Source organism: Narcine bancroftii, chromosome 3 (assembly GCF_036971445.1).
Source record: "Narcine bancroftii isolate sNarBan1 chromosome 3, sNarBan1.hap1, whole genome shotgun sequence".
NCBI classification, from domain to species: Eukaryota; Metazoa; Chordata; class Chondrichthyes; order Torpediniformes; family Narcinidae; genus Narcine; species Narcine bancroftii.
The window spans coordinates 176,699,155-176,723,115 of record NC_091471.1 but is presented as its reverse complement, the minus strand read 5'-3'; the positions used below and the strand labels follow the sequence as shown (position 1 = coordinate 176,723,115).

The 23,961-nt window shown below is 37.7% G+C and overlaps 1 protein-coding gene across 1 annotated transcript in view; it reads left to right on the top strand.

Annotated features, from left to right (window-relative positions):
- The first annotated feature begins 18,005 nt into the window (after positions 1–18,005).
- Positions 18,006–23,961, top strand: part of LOC138757885 (uncharacterized) — a 68,249-nt gene continuing 62,293 nt past the window's right edge. The window contains exons 1-3 of the mRNA XM_069925952.1: positions 18,006–18,385; positions 19,094–19,224; positions 21,285–21,338. Coding sequence (XP_069782053.1) covers positions 18,022–18,385; positions 19,094–19,224; positions 21,285–21,338 — 549 coding nt within the window. The 5' untranslated portion in view covers positions 18,006–18,021. The remainder of the gene's footprint in view (positions 18,386–19,093; positions 19,225–21,284; positions 21,339–23,961) is intronic.

Sequence of the window (23,961 nt, the reverse complement as noted above, 5' to 3'; positions counted from 1 at the left end):
TCCTGGCTCCCACTCATCACCCTCAGCTCTAACTCACCCTACTTTTCCCTAAAGTAGCTATAGTCTATAGCACAGATGCAGTTTCAAGCCAGTGCATTTACTTGTCAGAACTACTTCATGTACTAAGTACCTACCTATCATGCTGTTCTCTCCATCTATTTCCATCCCATGTATTTGTTGTGTCTCCCTGCTATCCACCATTCCTATCTACTTCAATGGGTGCATGTGACAGTGAATGCCACATTCTCTCCACTCTGTGTGAAGAAGTTTCTCCCACATTTTCTGTTTAGTTATTGCTTTATATTCATGGTCCATGTTATGGATCCAATTACACTGGAATTTCTCACTTTGGCTTCAAAGACTGTGACAGATCTGGTGCTACTTTTTCCATTTCCAGAGGAAAGATTTGCATTCTGCAAAATCTTTAACCTGGTAGAACAGTGAGTGCATTTCAAAGTTTCATGTCCATAAAGCACTTTGGAATGTCTAGAAAAGTGATGGCAAGTCTCTATTTTCTTTCTCAGCAGATACTTCCCACTGAGGTTAGGAAAGATAAAAATTAGAGGACATAGGTTAAGGGTGAAAGGGAAAAGTTTAAAGGCAACCTTCTTCACGCAGAGTGTTTTGAAAGTGTGGAACGAGCTTCCAGCTCAATTGGTAAACGCAGGTTCAATTTTGACATTTAAGAAAAATTTGGACAGATATATGGATGGGAGGGGAATGGAGGGATATAGCCTGGATCTAGATCAGTGGCACTAAGCAGAATAACAGTTTGGTGCAGATCGGAAGGACTGTTTGTGTGCTGTAGTTTTCTATGGTTCTGGGCATTAAATCCAATTCCAAAATCTGAATTAAATCTCCCAAATGTTTTTTTTTAAATCAGTATGACTTTTAATTTTCCCTAATTATGGTATTTTCCTTTAGGGGAACATGAACAATAATACAATATCAGCTGGAATTCCTAAACAGAATCAAGGTCAGTAATGGAATTTTAATTACATTAAAGAAATATCATCTGCTCTGTTGACAGAAACTTAATCCTGGATTAATTCAAAATAAATCATTGGAATTTGTAAACACAAATTATCCTTGACTCACTGATATTTTCCTATTTCTATCTCCACCCTATAATTACGGTCACATCATGCCAATTTTCAGTACTGAGCCAAAAAGACAGGATGTTAACCCTGGAATCACCCATGCCAAAATATGGGAGAGCATTGCACATCGCTCTGAATGGTCTCAAAATGAGTTCCTACCAGTGAAATACTACAGGTAGCCAAGTCCAGACCAGGATTCTCCAAGAGAGAGGATCTGATAGCCCCCATAATCCTATATTCATTCCTGTAATTTAATTCCTATTTTAATTCAGGAAAAGTATGCAGTGGGAATAATATGAATTAAGTATTTACACTGAAGATTTGTTATTTATATATTCTAGGTTTGAGTCCTTGTCTTCCAAGGTGCTTCTCTCACGGAAGCCAAGGCTCTGCTAATTTCAAAACACCTTTGGCCCACAGGTCTTGTGTGGCCATTGCCGACTATCACCCTAATCCTAACATGCCCCATACGGTGCTGCCAGTGGTGAGTAATTCCCAGTTGGGGTTTGAGCTACATTTTCTGTCTTTCCTATGACTTCCTCAAACTTTTTATCCTAAGTTATAACTGATGTGCCAGATAATGAAAAGATCAAAGGCAGTGTAGTTAAACACATATCATGGCTTTTATTAGTAGAAACTCAGTACAGGTACACGATCCTTTATCCGGAACCCTTGGGGGACAGTGTATTCCGAATTTCAGATTATTCCAGATTTCGGAAAGCCCACCCGAATTGTGCTACCATATGCACCCCCACCCCCTTCCAGTCGCCCGACCGCCTCCCCCAACCGCCGGTCCCTCGGCCTCCCGACTCGTGCTGCCGCCTCTCTCCCCACTTGCTGGATTTTGGAGCTTTCCAGATTTTAGATGTCCGGATAAAATTAGTACAATAATGAATGATAATGGATGCGTTATAGTCAAGGAGAATGCCCCACGTGGTAGGGATAATCCATGTCCAATGCCAGTAGTGCAGACTAAGCATATTGAGAGATTGACAGCATGACACAGATTTACCACAATAACCATACTGAAAGAGGCCATTTGGGGCATCAGGACCACACTGGCTTCCATCAGTGTTATCCCATTGATCCCTTTCTCTTTTCTCTAGGGAAATTTACAGTAACAAATTAACCCATCTGTATATACATCTTTATCTGTGGCCACCTTCTTTCAACTAAGCAGCTAAAATACTTATCTTGAATCATGATTACCCCAATGTTGCTGGTTTACACCCTTCCTGCTGACGGAAAATATTCCTTTCAAAACACAAATTCCTGTGAATTAGTTTGAAATCTGCTCAATAATGAATGGGTAACCTTTATAGGAGAATGTTTTTAACTCAGGTTATAACTTAAAGGTCCTTATTTTCCTCCGTTTCACCTTTCAAGTGAGCACCTATTGGGTCCAGATATTTAAATGCTCAGATAAAAAGGTGAAGATTTTATTTCCACCAGTTTCTTTCTTTCTCTCTCTCTCTCTCTCTCTCTTTCTAAAAATGCCAAATAATATACATTCTGCAAAAATTGCTCTTAATACAATATTGGTTATGAATCTTATTCAAAAAGGTGGATGTGTGACTGAATTCTCTCCATAAAATTTATCAGAATGAAAGCTTGATTAACTTTCATCGTAGACTAAGATTTATCGTCATTTTAGTATCTCACATTTCTATCTTCTATTCTGCCAGACTAATTATACAAGAAAAATGCATTAAAGGCTCTCTTCTATTATTGAGAATTGCAGTTTATACTGTCCCAGAGATTAAAGATTCTCTCCTGATAGTTACAAAGGATTATAAGTGAAATTTGAAGAGCCCTGTTAATTCTCTTTTGATCTGAGTTTGTATTGAAGGAAGTATAAATTATTTTCTCAACATGAAGTAAAGAAAACCTGGCACTGAAATTCCTTAAAGGAATGTCCAGAGTATAGGTTTTGTACCCAGAATCCTGAGAAAATTCAGGATTTCACTGTTATAATTGAGAATAACATAAGATTTAAATTGATAGGCAACTTATCCTTTGAAGTCCCATATTTGTTTTTGTCCCCTCTTAAATCTGTGCCAAGCTATGTGTATCATTATTGACACTTTGAGTAGGTAACACTTTCTTAAAGTATCTTTGAGTTATGGAACAGATGCAAGATGTCAGGAATTGCACATAGGAGGCCATGGTATTAAAGATTGGAGCATTGAGGAACAGAGCACTGAAGATAGGTCAATTGAAGACCAAGATTGAGGGTCACATGATTGAAGGTCTGCACAACAGAGGTTGCATATGCACTCAGCTTGTGACAAAAGATTTGGCCAGGCTTTAGTGAAAAAGTTGGACGTGACAGATATACAACCAGAGGAGCAAATAATATTAGCAGACAGGAGAGTGAGCTGGGGTGGGAGCAAAAATCTTAAAGCAGGTCCTACCTTTCAGAAGACTGATGCCTCTTACTCCTCACCACTGACCTAGTGGACTCGTCCTCATTAAGTCACACCCACCAGTGAGTGGCCAGTGCAGCTCTCAGCCCTAGATATACAATCAGTTTTGTGCATGCCATCATCACATCCCACATGCTCCAAGAACTTGGACAAATAAAGGTCTCAGAACCAATGAAGATTCACAAACTCCACACAAAGGATCCGCTCAGATTTAGTGATCAGATTTTAGTTTAGATTCTTTTGTATACCACACAAGAATGTTTTCTTCATGAAAGAATAACTTTACAAGTGAACAGCTTCATATTTGGTCTTCAGTGTTTTAGAATCCTGCACTAACGCTTCACTTCCTTGCGTTGATTTCAACTGCAGATCTGAGTTTTTCTTCTAACCCTTGCAGACAAATTTCAGGACACACTTTTAGCAAAGGGTTTTTTTTAAAACTTTATTTAAAATTTTATGACATGAATAAAATAAAAATTACATTTAAAGAAATAATAAAAAATAAGATAATAAAAATTAGAATACTGCATCATTAAACTACACAAATTAACCCCCCCAATAATTATAACACAACATTAATCATCTAATTTAAAATTAGTCCAACCCTCCCCCCAAAATAAAGAGTGAAGAATTAATTAACAATGTTGTAAATAAAATAGAAAAAACCCCACTTACAAAAAAAAGGATAAAACTTAACAACAAAAAAAATTACTACCACCAAAAAAATATTAATACTAAAATAATACCCTTAAACATATATTTAAATCAAACATAATACATGTATTTAACAAATGAAATCCACTTTAAAACTAAGTTCAAATATTAAAATCATATATCAACCACATATCTGTTATACAAAAAAATCATAATTAATAATACATAAATACAGAATTTCCATTAATACCAAGTTTCCTTTATAATTCATCGAGAGAACAAAAACATCCCTTAGAAAAACAATCAGATAAACCTTTTATTCCCTTCCCCTCCCCTTATATAAAAAAAGAAAAAAAGAAAACAAAAGTTCAAACTCATAAAATTCTCCATATTCTTCATTTATAACATCTTCAAAATTCTCTATCGAAATTAACTTAATTTTATTAAACTCTTCTCCCTCAATGTATTTGTACTTAATTTTCTTCTTTTTCTTCTTATCACCTTTCCCCTCATCTTCCTCTTCATCTAATTCAACATCCTCAATTTTTGACTTATTATCTTCTGTGACATCATCCTCTTAAAAAAGAAAAAAGAGAAAACCCCCCCATAAAAAAGAGAAAAAAAAAGGAGAGAAACAAAACCTCCTAATTCCCTCTCAATTACAATCAGAAAACAAAAAGAGTTAAAAAAAATTATTTATTTTAAAAAATAATTAAAAAAACCCTTCACTTCTTAACCCAAAAATTAAAAAGAAAAAAAATAGGTTGGAGGTCACAACTACCTCCTCCTGTTTAAACCGCGCAAAGCGGTAACTCCCCCAAAATATTGGGTGTGAGATAACTCACAGGTAGCTGATGACTTCTGGAAACTAGTGCCCACCCAGTTCCCTCTCCCAACTCCCACTTCATTAAACTATAATCATTATTTAAACTATTTAAACTCTTCTCAGAAAAAAAAGATAAAAGATTTATTTTTTTTAAATCAACGTTACCACTTCGGTCACCATTGCTTCCATTTCTTTTAAAAATCTGGATCCCACCTTACATCTCTACTCTCTTTGGAGACCTTGAAGGACTACATCATTCCTGAAACTGCATGATTGGTAGAGACTGAGCAAAGTCCATAACCTCTTCAGGATTGTCAAAGAACTTTGGTTAATTTCCATCCTAAAAAATCTTCAGTACCGCAGAATACCTGAATGTTGCCTTATGTCTTTTTTTCCACAACCGTTCTTTCACAGAATTAAATTTGCATCGTTGAAACATAATTTCTTGACTCAAATCTTGATAGAAGAAAACAGGATTGTTCTGAACCATCAAAGGAGATCTATTTTGTTGGGCATTTCTAATAGCCGTACGTAAAATTGTCTCTCTGTCACAATAGTTTAAACAACGGATCAAAACAGATCTTGGATTCTGTCCTGAAAAAGATTTTCTTCTTAAAACTCTATAAGCACGTTCCAGTATTAAACCTTCAGGGAATTTATCCTGTCCTAACACTCGTGGAATCCATTCAGTAAAAAATTTTCTTGGATCTGGTCCTTCTATGCCTTCTGGCAAACCAACAATTTTCACATTGTTCTGTCTAGATTGATTCTCCAAATAATCAACCTTTTTTGCTAAATTTTTATTTTGGATCTGCAATGTTTCAATTATTCTATTTTCATCTTGCAGTTGATCCTGTGCATCGACTAAACCTTGATCACACATTTCAAATATTTCAATGGTTTCAAGCTTAAAAGCTCCATTAATAACTTCTGCCATCGCATTAATCTTGGAAATAAACAGGTTCACAAAATTAGCTAAGTGACTCGATACAGAATATATCTTATCTTCAAGATCCTTAACAGACATTTCAACAGAAGTAGATTCAGGCATAATGGGGTCTTGCTGTTCCTTAGAGACCACGGGATCTTCTGTCCCTTCCCTTAATTTAGTATCTTTTCTAGCAGTTTGACTTCGTATAAAAATCCCTCTCAAAGTCCCCCCAGCAATGCCAGGAGACTGAAGATAAGGGTTATCTTTAAGCCAAATCTCTTTAATCATCTTCACTGAATCGATGTCTGGAAAAACCGTTGTAATTGAAGATGCATTTTGCAGCGCCACCACTGTAGCAGTCGAATGACAGCTCTTTAACTCTCCAGCTGGTGGCGCCCCAGCTGATTCAACTGTCAAAGTCTCAATAACAGAACTCACAGTGGCTGTTGTGTGAAATATTGGCACCCGTCCAGCCCTTTGTTCTGAAAGCTGTTAAGTGCGACCTTCAGAGAGCCTCACTGGCTTAAAATGGAGTTTCAATGCCGAACTCTGTACGTCTTCCTCTGGATCCATTCTACGCTGAGTCCTGGCTTCTTGTAAACAAGTAGGCTCAGACAATTTCGGAAAATGTAGTTTTTTAACAGTCTGTTGATATTTTCTTTTACCTTTTTTTTTGCATATAAACCATTAGGCACTAATCCAACACCTCTTATTATTTATAAACTTTTAAAAGAACTTTAACGGGCACTTAAAGACAAAACAATAAATCAGAGTCAGGAGAGGTCTGGAAGCCACGTCTGTTCCCTATGCCATCTTGCCACACCCCCCCCCCACCCCACTTTTAGCAAAGAGTTGATCTCAGCTGCAACTTGCATACTTGAAATAATTCAATTTAGCCATGGGCAAATATGGATTGAATGAGTGTAAATGAATGTAACAGTGGGCTTTATTATGTCACATTTTCTCCCCTTTAGCTGAATCTATCTGCTGGTGATGTCATGCATCTCACTGAAAAGGCAGACAGTCATGGAATGTACCCCGCTAAAGTGAACGGGAGGCTGGGTCTGGTTCCAGTTGCACTTGTAGAGGACATTGACAAACTTCATCATCTATGTATAACACACACTGATACTCCACCATGTCCAAGAATGAGACGCCCAGTGAGGACTGAGGAAGTGAAACAACAGCTCCAACACCCACACAGCAACAACTGCCAGGCCAGTAATTCTCAAGTGATTTTACTGAAATGTTACAATATTTAATTGTTCCTGGTTATCAAGAAGAAACAACAAATTGTGATTTGAAAGGAGGGATTCAAATCTCAAGTTCTCTCATTTTCATTGGGTTTTGTAGCTAAAGAATTTTAACATTTACATATTAACCAGACCATGGCATCTGTCATCAGTGCCCAACAAAAGCAGAGAACAATTGCAGGTTAATACTGAACCGTGAGATTTCTGAGATTTCTAATTTTTTTTAAGGGCTTAGTGTTCTTTAATTTATCTCATGTTAGTTTTCATAAGGTGCACCTGTAGCTTTGCTGGGGACCAAGCAAGTTATTTGAACAATGGAATAAACAAATCAAATCCAAGTTTGTTGTCGTGTGTACCAAGACTCGGTGAGCAGTGCTAGAGAATTCAAATTTCAAGGAAAAATAAAAATTTGAATTTATATTTAAAATGGAACATTGAATTAGGTTTATTGTCGTGAACATGTGTCATGAAATTTGTCCTTTTGTGGCAGTAGTATTGTGCAGAACAAGGTGCAAAGTTCCTATAAGTTATAATTCCATAAATACAATATATTAAAAGTAATTAATGCAAAAAAAAGAAAAGGTGAGGTAGAATCCGTAATAGGTTCATTGTGCATTCATAAATCTGATGGTGGAGGGGAAGAAGCTATTTTTTGTATCATTGAATGTGTGCCTTCAGGCTCCTGTACCTCCTTCCTGAAGGTAGCAGTGAGAAAAGGACATAGCCTGAGTGGTGAGGCTCCTTGATGATAGTGACTGTTTTTTTGAAGCACCGCTTCTTAAAGATGTGCTTAATGAAATGAAGACTAATGTTCATGATGAAGCTGGCAGAGTTTCCAATCCTCTGTAGTCTGTTCCTGTCCTCTGCATTGGCACCTCCATACCAAGCAGTGATGAAACCAGTCAAAATTCTCTCCAAGGTACACCTGTGGAAATTCGCAAGAGTCTTTGGTGACACACCAAATCTCCTCAAACTTTTGTAATGATAATAATATTTTGGGGAATTTGTAAGATTTAGAGTACGTTACATACATACACACGTTTTTAAAACAGATTTTATTTGAAAGACTGAATAATTCACATTGCAGGATCTCTGTTATTTCACCAGTAGGAGCTAATGGTTCATAAAATGCTTGACCATTGTCTTGCTGGAGTCAGGCTGTCTATAATCCTTTCTGCAAAGTGCTCACAGAAAGGTCACTCCTGGGTTTTGTTTATACTTAAGATAACAACTTGAGCAGAAGGAAGAACTCCTGTTGTTTTCTGGAGAAGGTGGGGGTTTTGCAAGTCACATGCTTTTTACTGGAGTTTCATTTGGAGAGAGAGAGAAAGTGAGAGGCAACAAGCTCTCTCAGTCGGTGTGTGTGGGACACTGAACAGAGCAATCCAGGAAGAACTGATGAAAAGTTCCAAAGCATTGGATGGCTGGAAGTGCTATCTGACTGATGTTTCTCTTGGAATAAGAGGAGCAAAGTGGAGCTCTGTGCTGGCCTAGAGGAAGAGGTTATCATTTTGAAAACCCTGCTGGGTCAAGTTTCATCAGCGAAACCTTGAGGTGACTAATGGCAGTACCACAGTTGTGGAAATCCTGGAACAACAAATCTCTCTGCAAACCTTATAAGAACCTTCCTGAGCGGTAAACATTTACCTTTCAAGCACCAAAGCCTGGTGAACTTTATACATTTTAAATTCTGTGCACAGTATAAGAATTGCCTCCAACCAGTGAACTTGGAAGAAGGAGAAGTGAGATTGAACTGTGAACCAAAGAACTTTTCTTGAATTTACACACACATTGCATACACGTGTGCTTAGAATTATAAGGGGGTTAATTTGGGTTAGTATAGAGTATAGTTAAGTATAAGTATAGAGTTAAGTTAAAATTTGATTCTATTTTCATGTTTAAAGTTGATTAAAATTAACTTTTGTTTTAAAAACCACTTGTCTTAGTGAATGTCTATTGCTGCTGGGTTTTGAGGTTCTTTGGGCTCGTAACATTTTATGGGGGCTCATCCAGTCGATTGAACACTTGTTTTGTGGGTTATTATTCAATTGGTTGTTTTTTCAAGCTAATTTAAAGCTTAAGTGTGAAAAACAGCAGCAATGGATGTTAATAAGTTTTTGTCAGAACCATCACTTGCAGAGCTGAAGAGCAAGAGAAAAGAAGAACTGATGGTTATTTCTAAGGCATTAAAACTGACTGAAGTTAAATCTTGGATGAGGAAATTACAAATACAGAGGATTATAGTGAAATATTATATAGGTGAGGGTAAATTTGGTCAGAAGGGCTTAGAAGATTTTCCAGAGGATAGATCTGGTGAGTTCCAATTGGAATTGGAGAAATTGAGGATAGAAGAGGCTAAAAATCAAAGAGAAGTTAAAAGGCAAAGAGAGGAAGCTGGAAAACAGAGGGTGCATGAGTTAGAGTTTGCTGAAAGACAGTATCAATTAAAGGGGGTGAAAATTGATAGGGAGGAAAGGAAGAAAGCTGAAGCTGCAACTCCTGGGGAGGGGTTTTTGCCTAGTAAAGAGGTAAATCTAGTGCCTCCTTTTGATGAAGGAGATATAGATACCTATTTTCAGCTTTTTGAAAAGGTTGCTGAGAGCTCAAAATGGCCAAAAGAGAAGTGGACTTTAATGTTTCAAAGTGTATTGAAGGGAAAAGCACAAATTGCATACTTTAGCCTGACTGCACAGGAAGTGGCAAATTACGATACTGTTAAAAAAGCTGTTTTGAAAGCTTATGAGTTGGTTCCAGAAACGTATAGACAAAAATTTAGGAGTTTGATAAAAACATGGAATCAATCTTATATTGATTTTGCTTTGAAGGAATTTGTTTGGTTTGACCATTGGTGCGCCTCCAAAGGAATAATTAATGATTTTGATGGATTGAGAGAATTGATGTTAATTGAGGAAATTAAAAGGTGTGTCCCGAAGGAGATTAAATTATACCTGGATGAGAAAGACGTGGCTACGTGGCAAGATGCAGCTAGATTGGCAGATCAATTTGCATTAATTCATAAAAATACATCTCAAAATGGGAGACATTTTCAAAAAGTTAACGTGGAGTAGAGTAATAAGCCTGTTCAGGGGATTAATATGGAGCAGGATAGTAAGCCTGAAATTAAGTCTGGAGAGAAGCTTGCAAAGGACAGAACTTCTGGATTTGTATGTCATTTTTGTAAAAAACCTGGCCATGTTATTGCAAATTATCTAGTATTGAAACACAAAAAAGATTTTACTTGAAGCATGTATTCAAACAGTTGAATTTAGGCAGAGCAGAGATTCTAAATCTGATAAGGGTGTCATGGATGTTCTCAAACCTTTTGTTTCAGATGGTTTTGTTTCAGTAAAGGAGGGAGAATCACAGGTTCCAGTTAAAATTCTCCAGGATACTGGTTCAGTACAATCATTGTTAGTCACAAGGAGTTTTATCTCTTGATCAAACAACTGACACAGGTGAGACAACTTTGATTAAAGGTGTTGGAGGTGAGGTGGAGTCGATATCTCTTCACAAAATCGAGTTTAATTCAGAGTTAGTTAAAGGAACTGTTGTGGTAGGAGTAACTTCAAAGTTACCCATGCGAGGGGTGGGTCCTCAATTTTATTAGGGAATGATTTGCCAGAAGATAAAGTTGGGTCAGTTTTGAGATTAACAAGCAGGCCAAGGAAAGATGAGGTGGAAGAGAATTGTGAGATATATCCTGCATGTGCAGTAACAAGGTCTATATCTAAGAAATTATTGAGAGATGAAGAAGATCCAGTTGACAGAGATTTGCCAGGTGCTTCTGAAATGGTTTTGAAAGAGAAGGGTCATTATGAGAGCAAGGATTTTACTTTGTCAAGGAAAGAGTTAATTCTGCAGCAGAAAGCAGATACAAGTCTTTTTGACTTAGCAGACAAAGCAGTAACTGAAAACGAGATTGGAGAAATGACTTGTGGTTATTTTTTAAAAGGTGATTTGTTAATGAGGAAATGGAGACTTCTTGATATTCCTGCTAATGAAGAGTGGGGGCGATTTATCAAGTGGTTGTTCCTAAAAATTATTGGAATGAAATTTTAAATTGAGCCCACAGTACGCCTTTAGGTGGTCATCTTGGTGTAAAGAAAACCATGAATAAGATTTTGAAACAATTTTACTGGCCTGGTTTGAGGAAGGATATTGTAAATTGGTGCAGGACATGTCATTTTTGTCAGGTTGTGGGGAAGCCTAACCAGGGTCCTCTAGTGGGTCCATTACAACCTATTCCTGTTGTTGGGGAACCTTTCACTCGGGTTTTTGTGGATTGTGTAGGTCCCTTGCCGAAAAGTAAGTCTGGAAATCAGTACTTGTTAACAATTATGTGTACAGCATCAAGATTTCCAGAAGCTATACCATTAAGAAATATTAAAGTCAAAATGGTGATAAAGGCTCTGGAAAGATTTTTCACAGTGTTTGGATTACCTAAAGAGATTCAGAGTGATCAGGGATCTAATTTTATGTCTGGGCTGTTTCAACAATTAATTTATGAGTTGGGAATAAAACAAATCACTTCATCTGTGTGTCATCCTGAAACTCAGGGAGCTTTGGAAAGATTTCATTCTACTCTTAAAAATATGATGAGGATTTATTGTCCGGAGAATGGAAAGGATTGGGATGAAGGTATTCATTTATTGTTGTTTGCAGTAAGAAAGGGTGTGCATGAGTCATTAGGTTTCAGCCCTTTTGAAATTGTGTTTGGACATTAGGTTAGAGGACCTTTAATGTTGATAAAAGAACAGTGGGTTAATGAGGAGATGCAGTTGGACTTGCTGGATTATGTTTCTATATTTAAGGATAGGGTACAAAAAATGTGGACTTTAGCTCAAGAGAAATGGCTCAGGGTAAAATGAAGTGTCTATTTGATAGGAAAGTTCAAGTGAGGAATTTTAAGGTAGGAAGTAAAGTTTTGATTTTGCTTCCAACACATGACAATCTTTTGAAAGCTAGATTTTCTGGTCCATACACAGTTAAGTCAAAATTGAATGATGTTAACTATGTTGTTAACACTCCAGATAGAAGGAATAAAACTGAGGTTTGTCACATAAATATATTGAAACCTTATTATGAGGATAATGGTAGTGGAGAACAATCTGTATCAGAAGTGTTGGCTGTTGACAGAGTGGAAGAAGTGGTTGATCATGAGATTTTGGAATCAAAATCTTGTGAGGGTAACCTTAAAGAAACTATGGTTCCTGTGCGCCTGTCTAACTTGGAAAATTTGGAGAAAAAGTGAGTTCATCTTAAGTCACAGGAACAGATGCTGTTGAAAGAATTAATTTTAAAGTACACAAATCTGTTTCCTGACATTCCAAAAAGGACATCAGTGATTTATCATGATGTGGATGTCGGAGAAGCAAGTCCCATGAAACAACACCCATACAGAATAAACATTCAGAAAAGTAAAATCATGGATCAAGAGGTGGAATATATGTTGAGAATTGATATTATTAGACCTTCAAACTCAGAATGGAGTTCTTCTTGTATTTTGCTACCGAAACCAGATGGAACTGTTAGGTTTTATATAGATAACAGGAAGTTAATTCAGTAACTAAAACAGATGCTTATCCTATTCCAAGAATAGATAATTGTATTGTTAAGATTGGAAAAGCTAAATTTCTTAATAAGTTGGATTTGATGAAGGGTTACTGGTGTGTGCCTTTAACTGAGAGAGGAAGGAATATTTCAGCTTTTGTTACTCCATCCGGCTTATATGAGTACAATGTGTTACCTTTTGGCATGAAAAATGCCCCTGCAACATTTCCAAGGGTTAACATATCCAGATGCTTATATTGATGACTTGGTCACAAAAAGTTACACATGGGAAGAACATTTGAATGAATTGGACAAATTGTTTGCAGGATTATCCAAACCAAACTTAACTGTTAACTTAGCAAAGAGTGAATTTCCAAATGCCACTGTGACATACTTGGGTCATGTAGTTGGTCATGGCAAAGTTGCACCTATTCAAGCAAAAGTGAATGCAATTTCTGAGTTTCCTATTTCTAATGCCAAGAAAGCAGTGAGAAGTTTTTTTCAGAATGGCAGGATATTATAGGAAGTTTAGCAGAAATTTTGCTGAGGTTTTTCTTCCTTTAACCAACCTTTTGAAGAAAGAGGAGAAATTTGTGTGGAAATTTAAAGGATATGCTATGTCATTAACTTGTGTTAAAATTTCCTGATTTTGATAAACCTTTTTTTGTAGCAGTGGACGCAAATGAAGGAGCAGCAGGTGCAGTTTTATTGCAAAAACATTAATGAAATTGACCATCCAGTTGCCTACTTTTCAAAGAAATTCAATGTTTATCAAAGAAACTATTCCACTATTGAAAAAGAACTATTGTCTATTGTATTATCTCTGCAGAATTTTGATGTGTATCTCAGTACATCTCAAGGTGTACCACGGATTGTGGTATTTACTGACCACAATCCTCTGATATTTTTGAATAAAACGAAGAGCCAAAAGATTGTTAAACTAGAGTTTGATATTACAAGAATATAATCTGCAAATTATTCATATCAGAGGCTCAAATAATATTATTGTGGATTGTTTGTCAAGATGTTAAAATTGATCATGTATAATCAATATTGTTATAACATGTATATATTGTGAATTGTTATATTTTTAGTGATTATAAAGACAGTTTAGTTATTACTGAATTTTAATTCAGAGTTAAAATTCCTTTAAAGAAAGGGAGGTGTAATGATTATAATATTTTGGGGAATTTGTAAGATTTAGAGTAGGTTACATACATACACACATTTTTAAAACAGATCTTATTTGAAAGACTGAAGAATTCACATTGCAGGATCTCTGTTATTTCACCAGTAGGAGCTAATGGTTCATAAAATGCTTGATCATTGTCTTGCTGGAGTCAGGCTGTCTATAATCCTTTCTGCAAAGTGCTCACAGAAAGGTCACTCCTGGGTTTTGTTTATACTTAAGATAACAACTTGAGCAGAAGGAAGAATTCCTGTTGTTTTCTGGAGAAGGTGGGGTTTTGCAAGTCACATGCTTTTTACTGGAGTTTCATTTGGAGAGGGAGAGAAAGAGAGAGGCAACAAGCTCTCTCAGTCAGTGTGTGTGGGACACTGAACAGAGCAACCCAGGAAGAACTGATGAAAAGTTCCAAAGCTGTGGATGGCTAGAAGTGCTATCTGACTGGTGTTTCTCTTGGAATAAGAGGAGCAGAGTGGAGCTCTGTGCTGGCCTAGAGGAAGAGGTTACCATTTTGAAAACCCTGCTGGGTCAAGTTTCATCAGCGAGACCTTGAGGTGACTAATAGTGGTACCTCAGTTGTGGAATCTCTCTGCAAACCTTCCTGAGCAGTAACCATTTACCTTTCAAGCACCAAAGCCTGGTGAACTTTATACATGTTAAATTTTGTGCACTGTATAAGAATTGCCTGCATCCAGAGAAATTGGAAGGAGGAGAAGTGAGATTGAACTGTGAACCAAAGAACTTTTCTTGAATTTACACACAAAGTGGGTTAATTTGGGTTAGTATAGAATATAGTTAAGTATAAGTATAGAGTTGTTAAAATTTGATTCTATTTTCATGTTTAAAGTTGATTAAAAATAACTTTTGTTTTAAAAACCACTTGTCTTGGTGAATGTCTATTACTGCTGGGTTTTGGGGTCCTTTGGGGTCATAACACTTTTAACAAAATATAGCCGCTGGCATGCCATCTTCATAATGGCCCCAGGAGAGGCCTTCAGAAAAGTTGACACTAGGAATATAAGGTTCTTTACCATTTCTACTGCTAACCTCAGGATGAGGACTGAAATCAGTTCCTTTGTGAAAGGTTGTTGTTGTGACACCACTCAACCAGCTGGTCTATCTCTCTTCTCTACACTTCTTCATTGGCAACTGTGGTGTAACTTGCATATTTGTAGATGACATTTGATTTGTGCCCAGCCACATAGTCATGGGTGTAGAGAGAGTAAAGCAATGGGCTAAGCACATATCCTTGAGGTTCTCCTGTTTTGATTGACAATGAGGAGGAGACGTTGTCACTGATCTGCACTGACCGGTCTTCTGGTGAGGAAGTCAAGGATCCAGTTGCAGAGGGAAGTGCAGATGCCCAGGTTTTGAAGCTTGCTGACCAGTACTGAGGGAATAATGTGTTGAAAACTGAGCTATAATCGACGAAAAGTAGTTTGATGTAGATTTTGCTGTTATCCAGGGCGGAGTGGACAGCCAATGAGATTGTATCTGCAGTGGAACGATAGTGGTAAATTGTAGTGGGTCTAGGCCTTTGGTTAGGTACGAGTTAATTCTGGCTGTGTACTTTGTGAGTACACAAAGATGTTCGTTCTAGATTAGTGCATTTATTTTATGGAGAACTTCATGGGGAAAGGATTAAAAGCATTAAGATTCAATGGTGGATTACTAAGTAGCAGATGGAATGTCATAGCCGTACTGGGTCTGTTGGTAGACCACATCTCAAAAATGCTTCTTGATAGTAAGGCAATGAAGTCATCTAATCAATCTGGAAACCTCTGATGCTCCTCTTAGCCTTCCTCCTTTCCTTCCTCTTCACTCTGCCCCTTCTTCAGCTTGACCCACTCGTGGAGGCAGCTGGTGTCTCATCAGCAGTAGACTGTGGAGCAAGCAGTGAACCACCATAAACCCTTCACTTTCTTAGCTGAGTATAACAAGGCCCTGCAGTCCCATGAGAGCCAGGGCCTCGGTAGTCTTTGCAATGACGCATGAATGCTCAGCTGCTGCTGGATGTTGTCTCTCTTGGCCACTGTTAATTTTGTTTAAAGTGCAGAATTACACAAATATCAAAAGTGCTTGTTGTCAAAGCTGTAATTATGTGTGTGTTTGGCATATGAATGGAAATGTGAAAGACAATGACATGTTTAATGCTGTGTGAATAATATGGAAGCAGAAATTCTTTATTCATGATTTATTCATCTCACCAAATGATGCTTTATTATCTGCTTCTCTGAATTCTAATTTACCCAGAACAATCCAACGCTTATCTCATCTTCTTCACTATCTTCACCACAATATTGGCATTGCTTCATGGAAAGATATAAAGGGACAATATATCGTTCTTCCTGGGACTCAGAATAAGTAAAAATGATTGAGCTGAATAAATTAGAAGGAACAGCAATGCTGGGATTGATCAAGATAATGAAAAGTAAAGATGCTAATGTGTGACAAAATATGGGAACAGTAGGTTATCCTGTTTGCATTGAATGGACGTGAAGACTATGATCCTCAAACAGTATGTGCAATGTTCTGCATTTATGATGCAGTTAAACCATGGAACAGAGAAGACCATCATGCTTGCTAAAAAAAAACCCAGAAGTTAAACAAGAAAGTCTGCAGATGCTGGGGTCAAGTGCAGAATACAAATCAGTGCAAACACTTTTCCCTTTCTGTCTACATCTCGGGAGACAATCTACAGACATCTTCTATAAAGCTATCAGCTCCCACAGTTATTTTACCTTCACTACACCTTTTTCCACCCTCTCTCCTGTAAGGATTCTATTCCATTCTTTGTCTCTCCAGCTTTTTCATGTATTGTGGTGGAAACAGCAGAAGGAAAGCAGATGGAATGGTTTATCTCATTGTAAGACATAATTCTCTTCAGTTAATAGCAATTGAAGAATGAAAAAATATCAAAACAAGTCAGATGGATGAGATCAAAAAAGCTCGATGTCTGCTTCTTTGGTAGCATTGACAGAGAAAACATCAGTCACCTGCAGAGAACCCATCCATCAGATCACCAGGATCTGGCACAGGGACGTGGCACCCATTTGATGGATTAGGCTGGAAGGTAAACTGGTCAAATGAGGCATAAGCAGGAAGTGAGTCAACAAGAGCAGAAGTAGTCAGACTGAGCTACAATTGTACTACATTGTTGTTTATATCGTTGACCAGACTTGATGCTGTGGAAAGAGAGGAATGTCTGATGTGGAAAATTTTTGGTCTGTAAGATTTTATATCAGAGGGCGTAGCTAGTGGACAGAAAGTAAAATTCAGAAATGGGCAACAAGGATAACACTTTTCTGTGAAGGTGCTGAGTACAATTTTGAAGTATTTAACTGAGGAATGGAAGTAATATGTGTGATTGAGAATGGGAAGATGTGAAGAAAGAAGCTGTTTTTTTGTGGATGGGATAAATTTGAGAGAGAGGATTGTTTGAAGCAAGAGGAGAAACAAGATATTTAATTAGTAAAGGGTTGTGGGTAACTTTGAAACTATAAAGGGATACAGAGAGAGATGCCATTGAAATTAGATAAAACAAAAGCTTTTTGAACTTGATTCTTAAGGAGAGGCTGAGATTCAAGAAGTTTAGTATTCTTCAAGATATTAAAGATAGAGGTGGGCCATAACTACCAGTGGATAAATAAAAATCCTCACCAAAATCTAATCAAGTAAACACAGTGAAAAGCTGGAAGTAATGAAGAAAACTGCTAGAATTAAGCATGGTCAGTGTGTTGCTCAGAAAAAGAATGCAAGTGCCTCTGTCATCTCTTTCTGATTGAAGTAAATACGCCATGGTTAATTAATATAACTAAATTCCCTTCAACTCCAACTTGAATGTGTGATGTCATTCAGTTAGTACTCAAAGTCTTTGTCAGAATCTTTATGGTGCTTAAACAGCAAAGGATCAAGGCGTATTGGGAAAGAGGGGAGTAAGTAATACCGTGGCCAAGACTGGATCAGCCATAATCTTAGTGAATAGTGGAGCACGCTTGATAAGTTATTTGGCCAACTCCTACTCCTGTTTTGTATGTTCTTATGTGAATCATGTTCTCTCTGTAGGTTGTCTCCACAGACACAAGCCATGGCCCAATGACCATGCCTTCCATAAGTCACAAAGGTGTTTCTCAGCCCCGTGATTCAAGGTTACACAGTGAATTGGAACATTCAAGTTTCAAGACTCCTATGCAAACTACAGAAAAGGGGAAGGAACAACTGTCTCTCTCAAAATTTGCTGAGCAACTTTACTGCCACTCTGAGAATTGCTGTGAGACCCCATACATCCAAGCACACAATGATAGAAGTGCTTTAAAAAGCACTATGAGCTCTGGAGAAGGTGACATACTTCTGGAAATGTCAACGAGTAACAATCTGTCAGATGGATTTGCATTAAGTGTGAAAGGGTGCAGCAAGAAGAGTCCATCTGGGGGATGGAGACCATCAAAGATGGCACAAGGTAATGAATTCATTCTCATCTGCAGATATTTATTATTTCCCTTGTTTAATTGAATATGTTCATTTTTTTAAAAAAAATTTTGTGTGAGATCTTCTTCCAGAAATTCTCAGAGTAATGTAAGGGGTGGAAGCTCTTTCCTTCTCTTATTAAATCTCTGCTGGTTTGGAATTTTCACTTTTACTGTTTCAATGGAACCCAGATGAGGATGAATCACAATGATTCTTGTTGGTGTGTATGAGTTTCACCTGGGTGTAAGGTGCAGACCCTGGAGCCAGTTTGGAACTTTCAAATAAATATTTATCATTTTTAAAATCTTGGATCAGCCCCTTTCCACAGTGGATGATATGTGTTTGAGCTGCTTGTGCCCACCCTCACTGAACTATGCCGTTACAGTTGAGCATTGGAGAAGTATTTAGAAGGATATGATTATTCTCTGGACCAGTGCAGTTTGTGCCCTCCTACTTATCCAGCAAACTCTGCCTTTAGCTCTAGGTCCCAGTCGAGCTGAATCAAATCTATGGGTTTTACAATCAGATAGTGCAATACAATTAACCAAGCTAAGAATACACTAAAATGTGGCTCATCAGAGCAAATGAGCATGCCAATTTTTCCCACTGTTCCTCTGACAGCTGACTCTGGAACAGACTATTTGCTTTCGAGGACTTCTCTTTCATTCACAGACTTTGCACTGATGCCTCTTTCCTTCAGAACTTCCTGCTCCAGTTAACTCAGTGCGAGTTAGTGACACAGTTGGACAGACTGGCCTGGTGATCAACTGGGAGAAGCCTTCCATGGATGAAACAGGATGCAGCAATGGAACATTTGTTCAAGGTTACAGGGTACGTCAGATTCAAAGATACACAAATTATTTTGATTCTACTTGGAACTTTAAAAATAATCAGAATCAGAATCTAGTTTATTTTCATTTACATGTGTCATGAAATTGTTGTTTTGTGTTACCAGTATTCTGCATTACAGGTGCAAAATTGGGATAAATTACTGTTCCATAAATAGAATATTTAAAAATAAATAATTAGTGCAAAAAAGTGTATTGGTTTTTTGTCTGTTTAGACATTTGATGGCAGAGGGGAAGAAGGTATTTTTTTTGTAGCATTGAATGTGTCTCTTCAGGCTCCTGTACCACTTTCCTGATGGTAACAGTGAGGAAAAGGCATAGACTAGGTGGCAAGAGTCATTGATGATAGAGGCTGCTTTCTTGAGGCACTGCCTCTTAAAGATGTCCTTAATTTTGTGAAGACTAATGCACATGTTGGTGCTGGCCGAGTTTACAACCTTCTGTAGCATTTTCCTATCCTGTGCATTGGCACCTCCATTCCAGATAGTGATGCAACTAGTCAGAATGCTCTCCAAGGTACGCCTGCAGAAATTTATATTTACATACCAAATCTCCTCAAACTCCTTACGAATTATAACTAGTGGTGAGCCTTCTTCATGGTTGCATCGGCATCATGGCCCCAGGATGGATCTTCAGAATTGGACGTTCTTTGCCCTCTCTATTGTTGGCCTCTTGTTGAGGACTGGTTTGTGTACTCCCGAGTTTCCCTCTCTGAAGTTCACAATTAATTCTTTGTTTTCCAAACAATGGGTGCAAGGTTGATGTTGTGATATCAATCAAGTAGCTAATCTATTTCACTCCTGTACCTTTTCCATTTGCTGTCTGTGATTCTGCTGACAACCATGGTGTCAATTTGTGGATGGCATTTGAATTATGGCCTTGCCATACAGTCATGAGTATAGTGAGAATAGAGATATTGAGGTTTGGGTTGGGGAAAGGCAAGAAGCATATGCCACGAGTAGGCACCTGGGATTAAATGAATCTCTTGAAGGGTATAAGGGATCTGGGAGCACATTTAAGAAGAAAATCAGGAGGGCAAAAAGAGGACAAGGGATATTCTTGGCGGGTTAGGTAAAGAAGAATCTTTGGAGATTCAATAAGTACAGTATATTAAGAGCAAAAGGGTAACAAGGGAGAGAATAGGTCCTCTTAAGGATTATTGTGGGACAACAGGAGATGGGCTAGGTCTTGAATACTTCTCATCTGCTTTGACTACCAAGAAGGTTATGAAACCTAAGGAGTTAATAGATTAGTGATGTCCTGAAACATACCGACATTATGAAAAATGAGACTTTGGTGGTCTTGAGGTGTATAAAGATGGATAAATCCCCCAGGGCTCACTAAGTATATCCTAACACATCGAGCAAAGTAAGAGGTGAAATTGTTGGGGCCTGGCAGAGTTTTTTGTATTTTCTTTAACCACAGCTGAGAAGTCAGGAGGATGGCTAATTATGTTCCTTCATTTAAATAGGGCTGCAAGAACAAGCCAGGGAACCAAGGGCTGGTGAGCCTAATGTCAGTGGCGGGAAAGTTGATAGCAGGCATTCTCAGAGGCAGGCTTTACCTGCATTTGGAAAGGCAGGCATTAATTGGGAATAGTCGGGATGGCTTCTTGTGTAAGAAATCGTGTCTCATGAAGATGATTGAACTTTTTGAAGAAGTAACCAAGTGGATTAATGTGAGTAGGGCACACAATGTTGTCTACATGAATTTTAGTGATGCTGTAATGAGGTCCAGGTGGTAGGCAGGTCTGGAATGTTAGAATGTGTGTCAGTGAGGCTTCATGTTTAATCTGTTCTGCAATCCTCGGTGTGCTAAAACTGAGATTAATTAGTTAGTCTGCTCACATGACCTTTTCTTCCCCAGGAATTTGAGGCTGTGTGATGCCTCTTCTAACATTCCTTAACTGTTGAAAAATTAAGACTAGACTTATTCACCTTTCAACCTTAATGGTATCCTGCATAGTAGATTTCAGTTAATCGCCAAAGATTTTCAATCTTGAAAATATTTCCTTCAAACTGTGATGTTTATTTTACTTGGCAGATATTCATTGATGGAGAGTTTCACATGTCAGTAACGGGATCAATTTGCACCAAGGTGAGGAGATATTTTATCCACCCACACGACTCACTGTTATGTCTTAACAAAAAGACTGTTTTTGCTTCCCAAATTAAAAACTTAATGTCTGAGAGTGCTCCCAAATATATTTTAAACATTCCATCAAGGAATATTATTCTTGTCATAAAGATTTCTGAAATCCCAGAAATATCATCAAAAATATTGGAAATTGCTTTATTTAAATACATGATTGAATAATTATGCTTCTATTTAGTTGGGTGTTAAGCATTAAATATCTATTTAGAAATACCTTTAAAGGCATGAAATACCATTAAAGATTCAAATACTAATTTTTTGAAGACATGGGACCTTTTTATGGACTATTATTGCAAGACTGTTCTAAACCTAGTTGTGCTGTTGGTTTCTGTGTTGTCGTCACTCGATACCTACATGCGAGGTTTTTGTTCTTTGCTAACTTTGTCAAATGGAAGGGGTTTTGATTAAAGGGTGTTTTTCTCCCTTTTTTTCATTGATTACTATATTTTAAATATAACTGTACAGTTTATGGGTTTTGCTAAATTTAAACTTATTATGTCCTTTTTTTTATTATGGCTGTGTTTTGGAATCCATTTGTATGATATTGCTTACAAGTTTTTTTTAAATCTTCATTTTTCCGTGGCACATTACACAATTTTACTGTTCAAATTTACTGTTATTGAAATTAATAAAACGAAAAAGAAAGATATACCTTTTTGAGAGAATCACACAAAAGGTTATATTTTATAATTGTTCGTGGACAATTGACATTCAAAAGGTATCTGAAGACATTGTTTAATGGGTTTATTGTATTGTATATGTTGAACGTTTAATGGGTTGGGAGGGGGGTATGAAGGAGGGAGGGAAGGGAGGGGGGAAAATGACACTGTGTATATTCAAGAGGGAAATGTTTGTGAGTACTTTTGGTTGTATGGTTCATCGTGTGAAAAATAAAAAATTATAAAAAAAAGAAAAGATTCTAAACATTAGTGGTTATCAAGCTTACAAACCATCCACATTGAATAATCCAGCAATTTTACATTCAGTGGTTATGTGCTGAGAAGCCTTTACCCAATCTCACCACATAAAATTCAATCTGCCTGATGGAGTAATGTGAAATCCAATGGTCCAACCATGTCTGCATTTTATCAGTGCTATTCTGGTTGATATCCTCTCATCATTCTTATTAGTTGCTCTTCATTGATCTCTTCGCTACATTCTTCATTGAATTAAAGTCCAGACTAATTGCATCATCTGTTATCTAGACTTGCTCTCCCAAGAAATTGTTGATTTTAGCCATTTGTTTTTTGTTTTCTGGGATGGTCAGTTATCGTCTCCCATTGCTTTCTACTCAAGTTTCCATTTTTATTGTCACACATGATTTACATTAACTTTTGCCTACCACAAGGCAGACAAAGAGTATTGCCTGGTGCCCCCTTGCAGTACAAAGAGAAGCCAAAGAGAGTCCTTTCAGAGTCGCTGAGTGTCCATGAATTCAAGCCTCCAGCACTCACTCAGCCTCTGCAGCTACACAGATTCCTGTCTATTCATCGGCAACCTGAACTCCAGATCCAAACCTCCAACACACTGAGGAAAACTTCAGCTCCCAAGGCCATTTAGAAGCCCTTCTTGTCCTTAGCACCCTCTTGAAATCTGGCTCCAATATGTGGAATCCCAGATACCTGGATTCTATTATTTGCCAAAGCATAAATATTCCGCTTTACAAAGATGTAGGTTTGAATAAGCCATATGGGATAGAGGGAGATTTCCCAAGTGTTCACATGAATGGTTCATAGCGCCATTTCCTATGAGAATATTGAAGAAACCCCAAGGCAACCTGTGGACATACTTGTAATGTTCTTAATAAGCAAACAAAATTCTTTCCTTGGTATTAATATTTATCAACATAGACTTTAGTAAGACCTTTGACAAGGTCCTGCGTAGGAGTTTAGTGAAGAAGGTTCAGTTGCTTGGTATTCAGGATATGGTAGAAAATCAAATTCGACATAGGCTTTGCAGGAGAAGCCAGAGAGTGGTAGCACGATTGCCTCTCCTGTGAGACCTCGATTAGTGGTGTGCCTGAGGGATTGTTGCTCCATCCATTGTTGTGGTGTCATCCATATTAACAACCTGGATAATGATGTGGTAAATTGGATCAGCATGTTAGTAGTTGACACAAAGATTGGGTGTGAGTTGGACAGCAAGGAAGACTTTCAAACCTTGCAGTGGATCTCCCCTCATTATCTAACACTCCAGAGAAAACAACCCAAGTTTGCCCAACCTCTCCTTATAGTGCACATTGTCTGACCAAGGAAGCATCCGGGTAACTGGAGTTACAAGAAGCTTCAGATGCTGGAATCTGCAGCAACTTGGTTTCTGATGGAGGAGCCCAGGGGGTTGAGCAGCATTAGTGACTTAAAAATAATTGTCAACATTTTGGTTTGGAACCCTTCATCAAGGTCCAAGACTCTTCATCTAGAGTTCCTCTGCCATTTATTTTAGCATCCTGCTAAATTTCTTGCAGCACCTCCACATTCTTAAATGCACATAGTAATGACTTCTCTTAACCCTCGACTGAAAGGGAAGCTCTGCATTAAGTTGCAACTGCCATGTGCTGTTACCATCC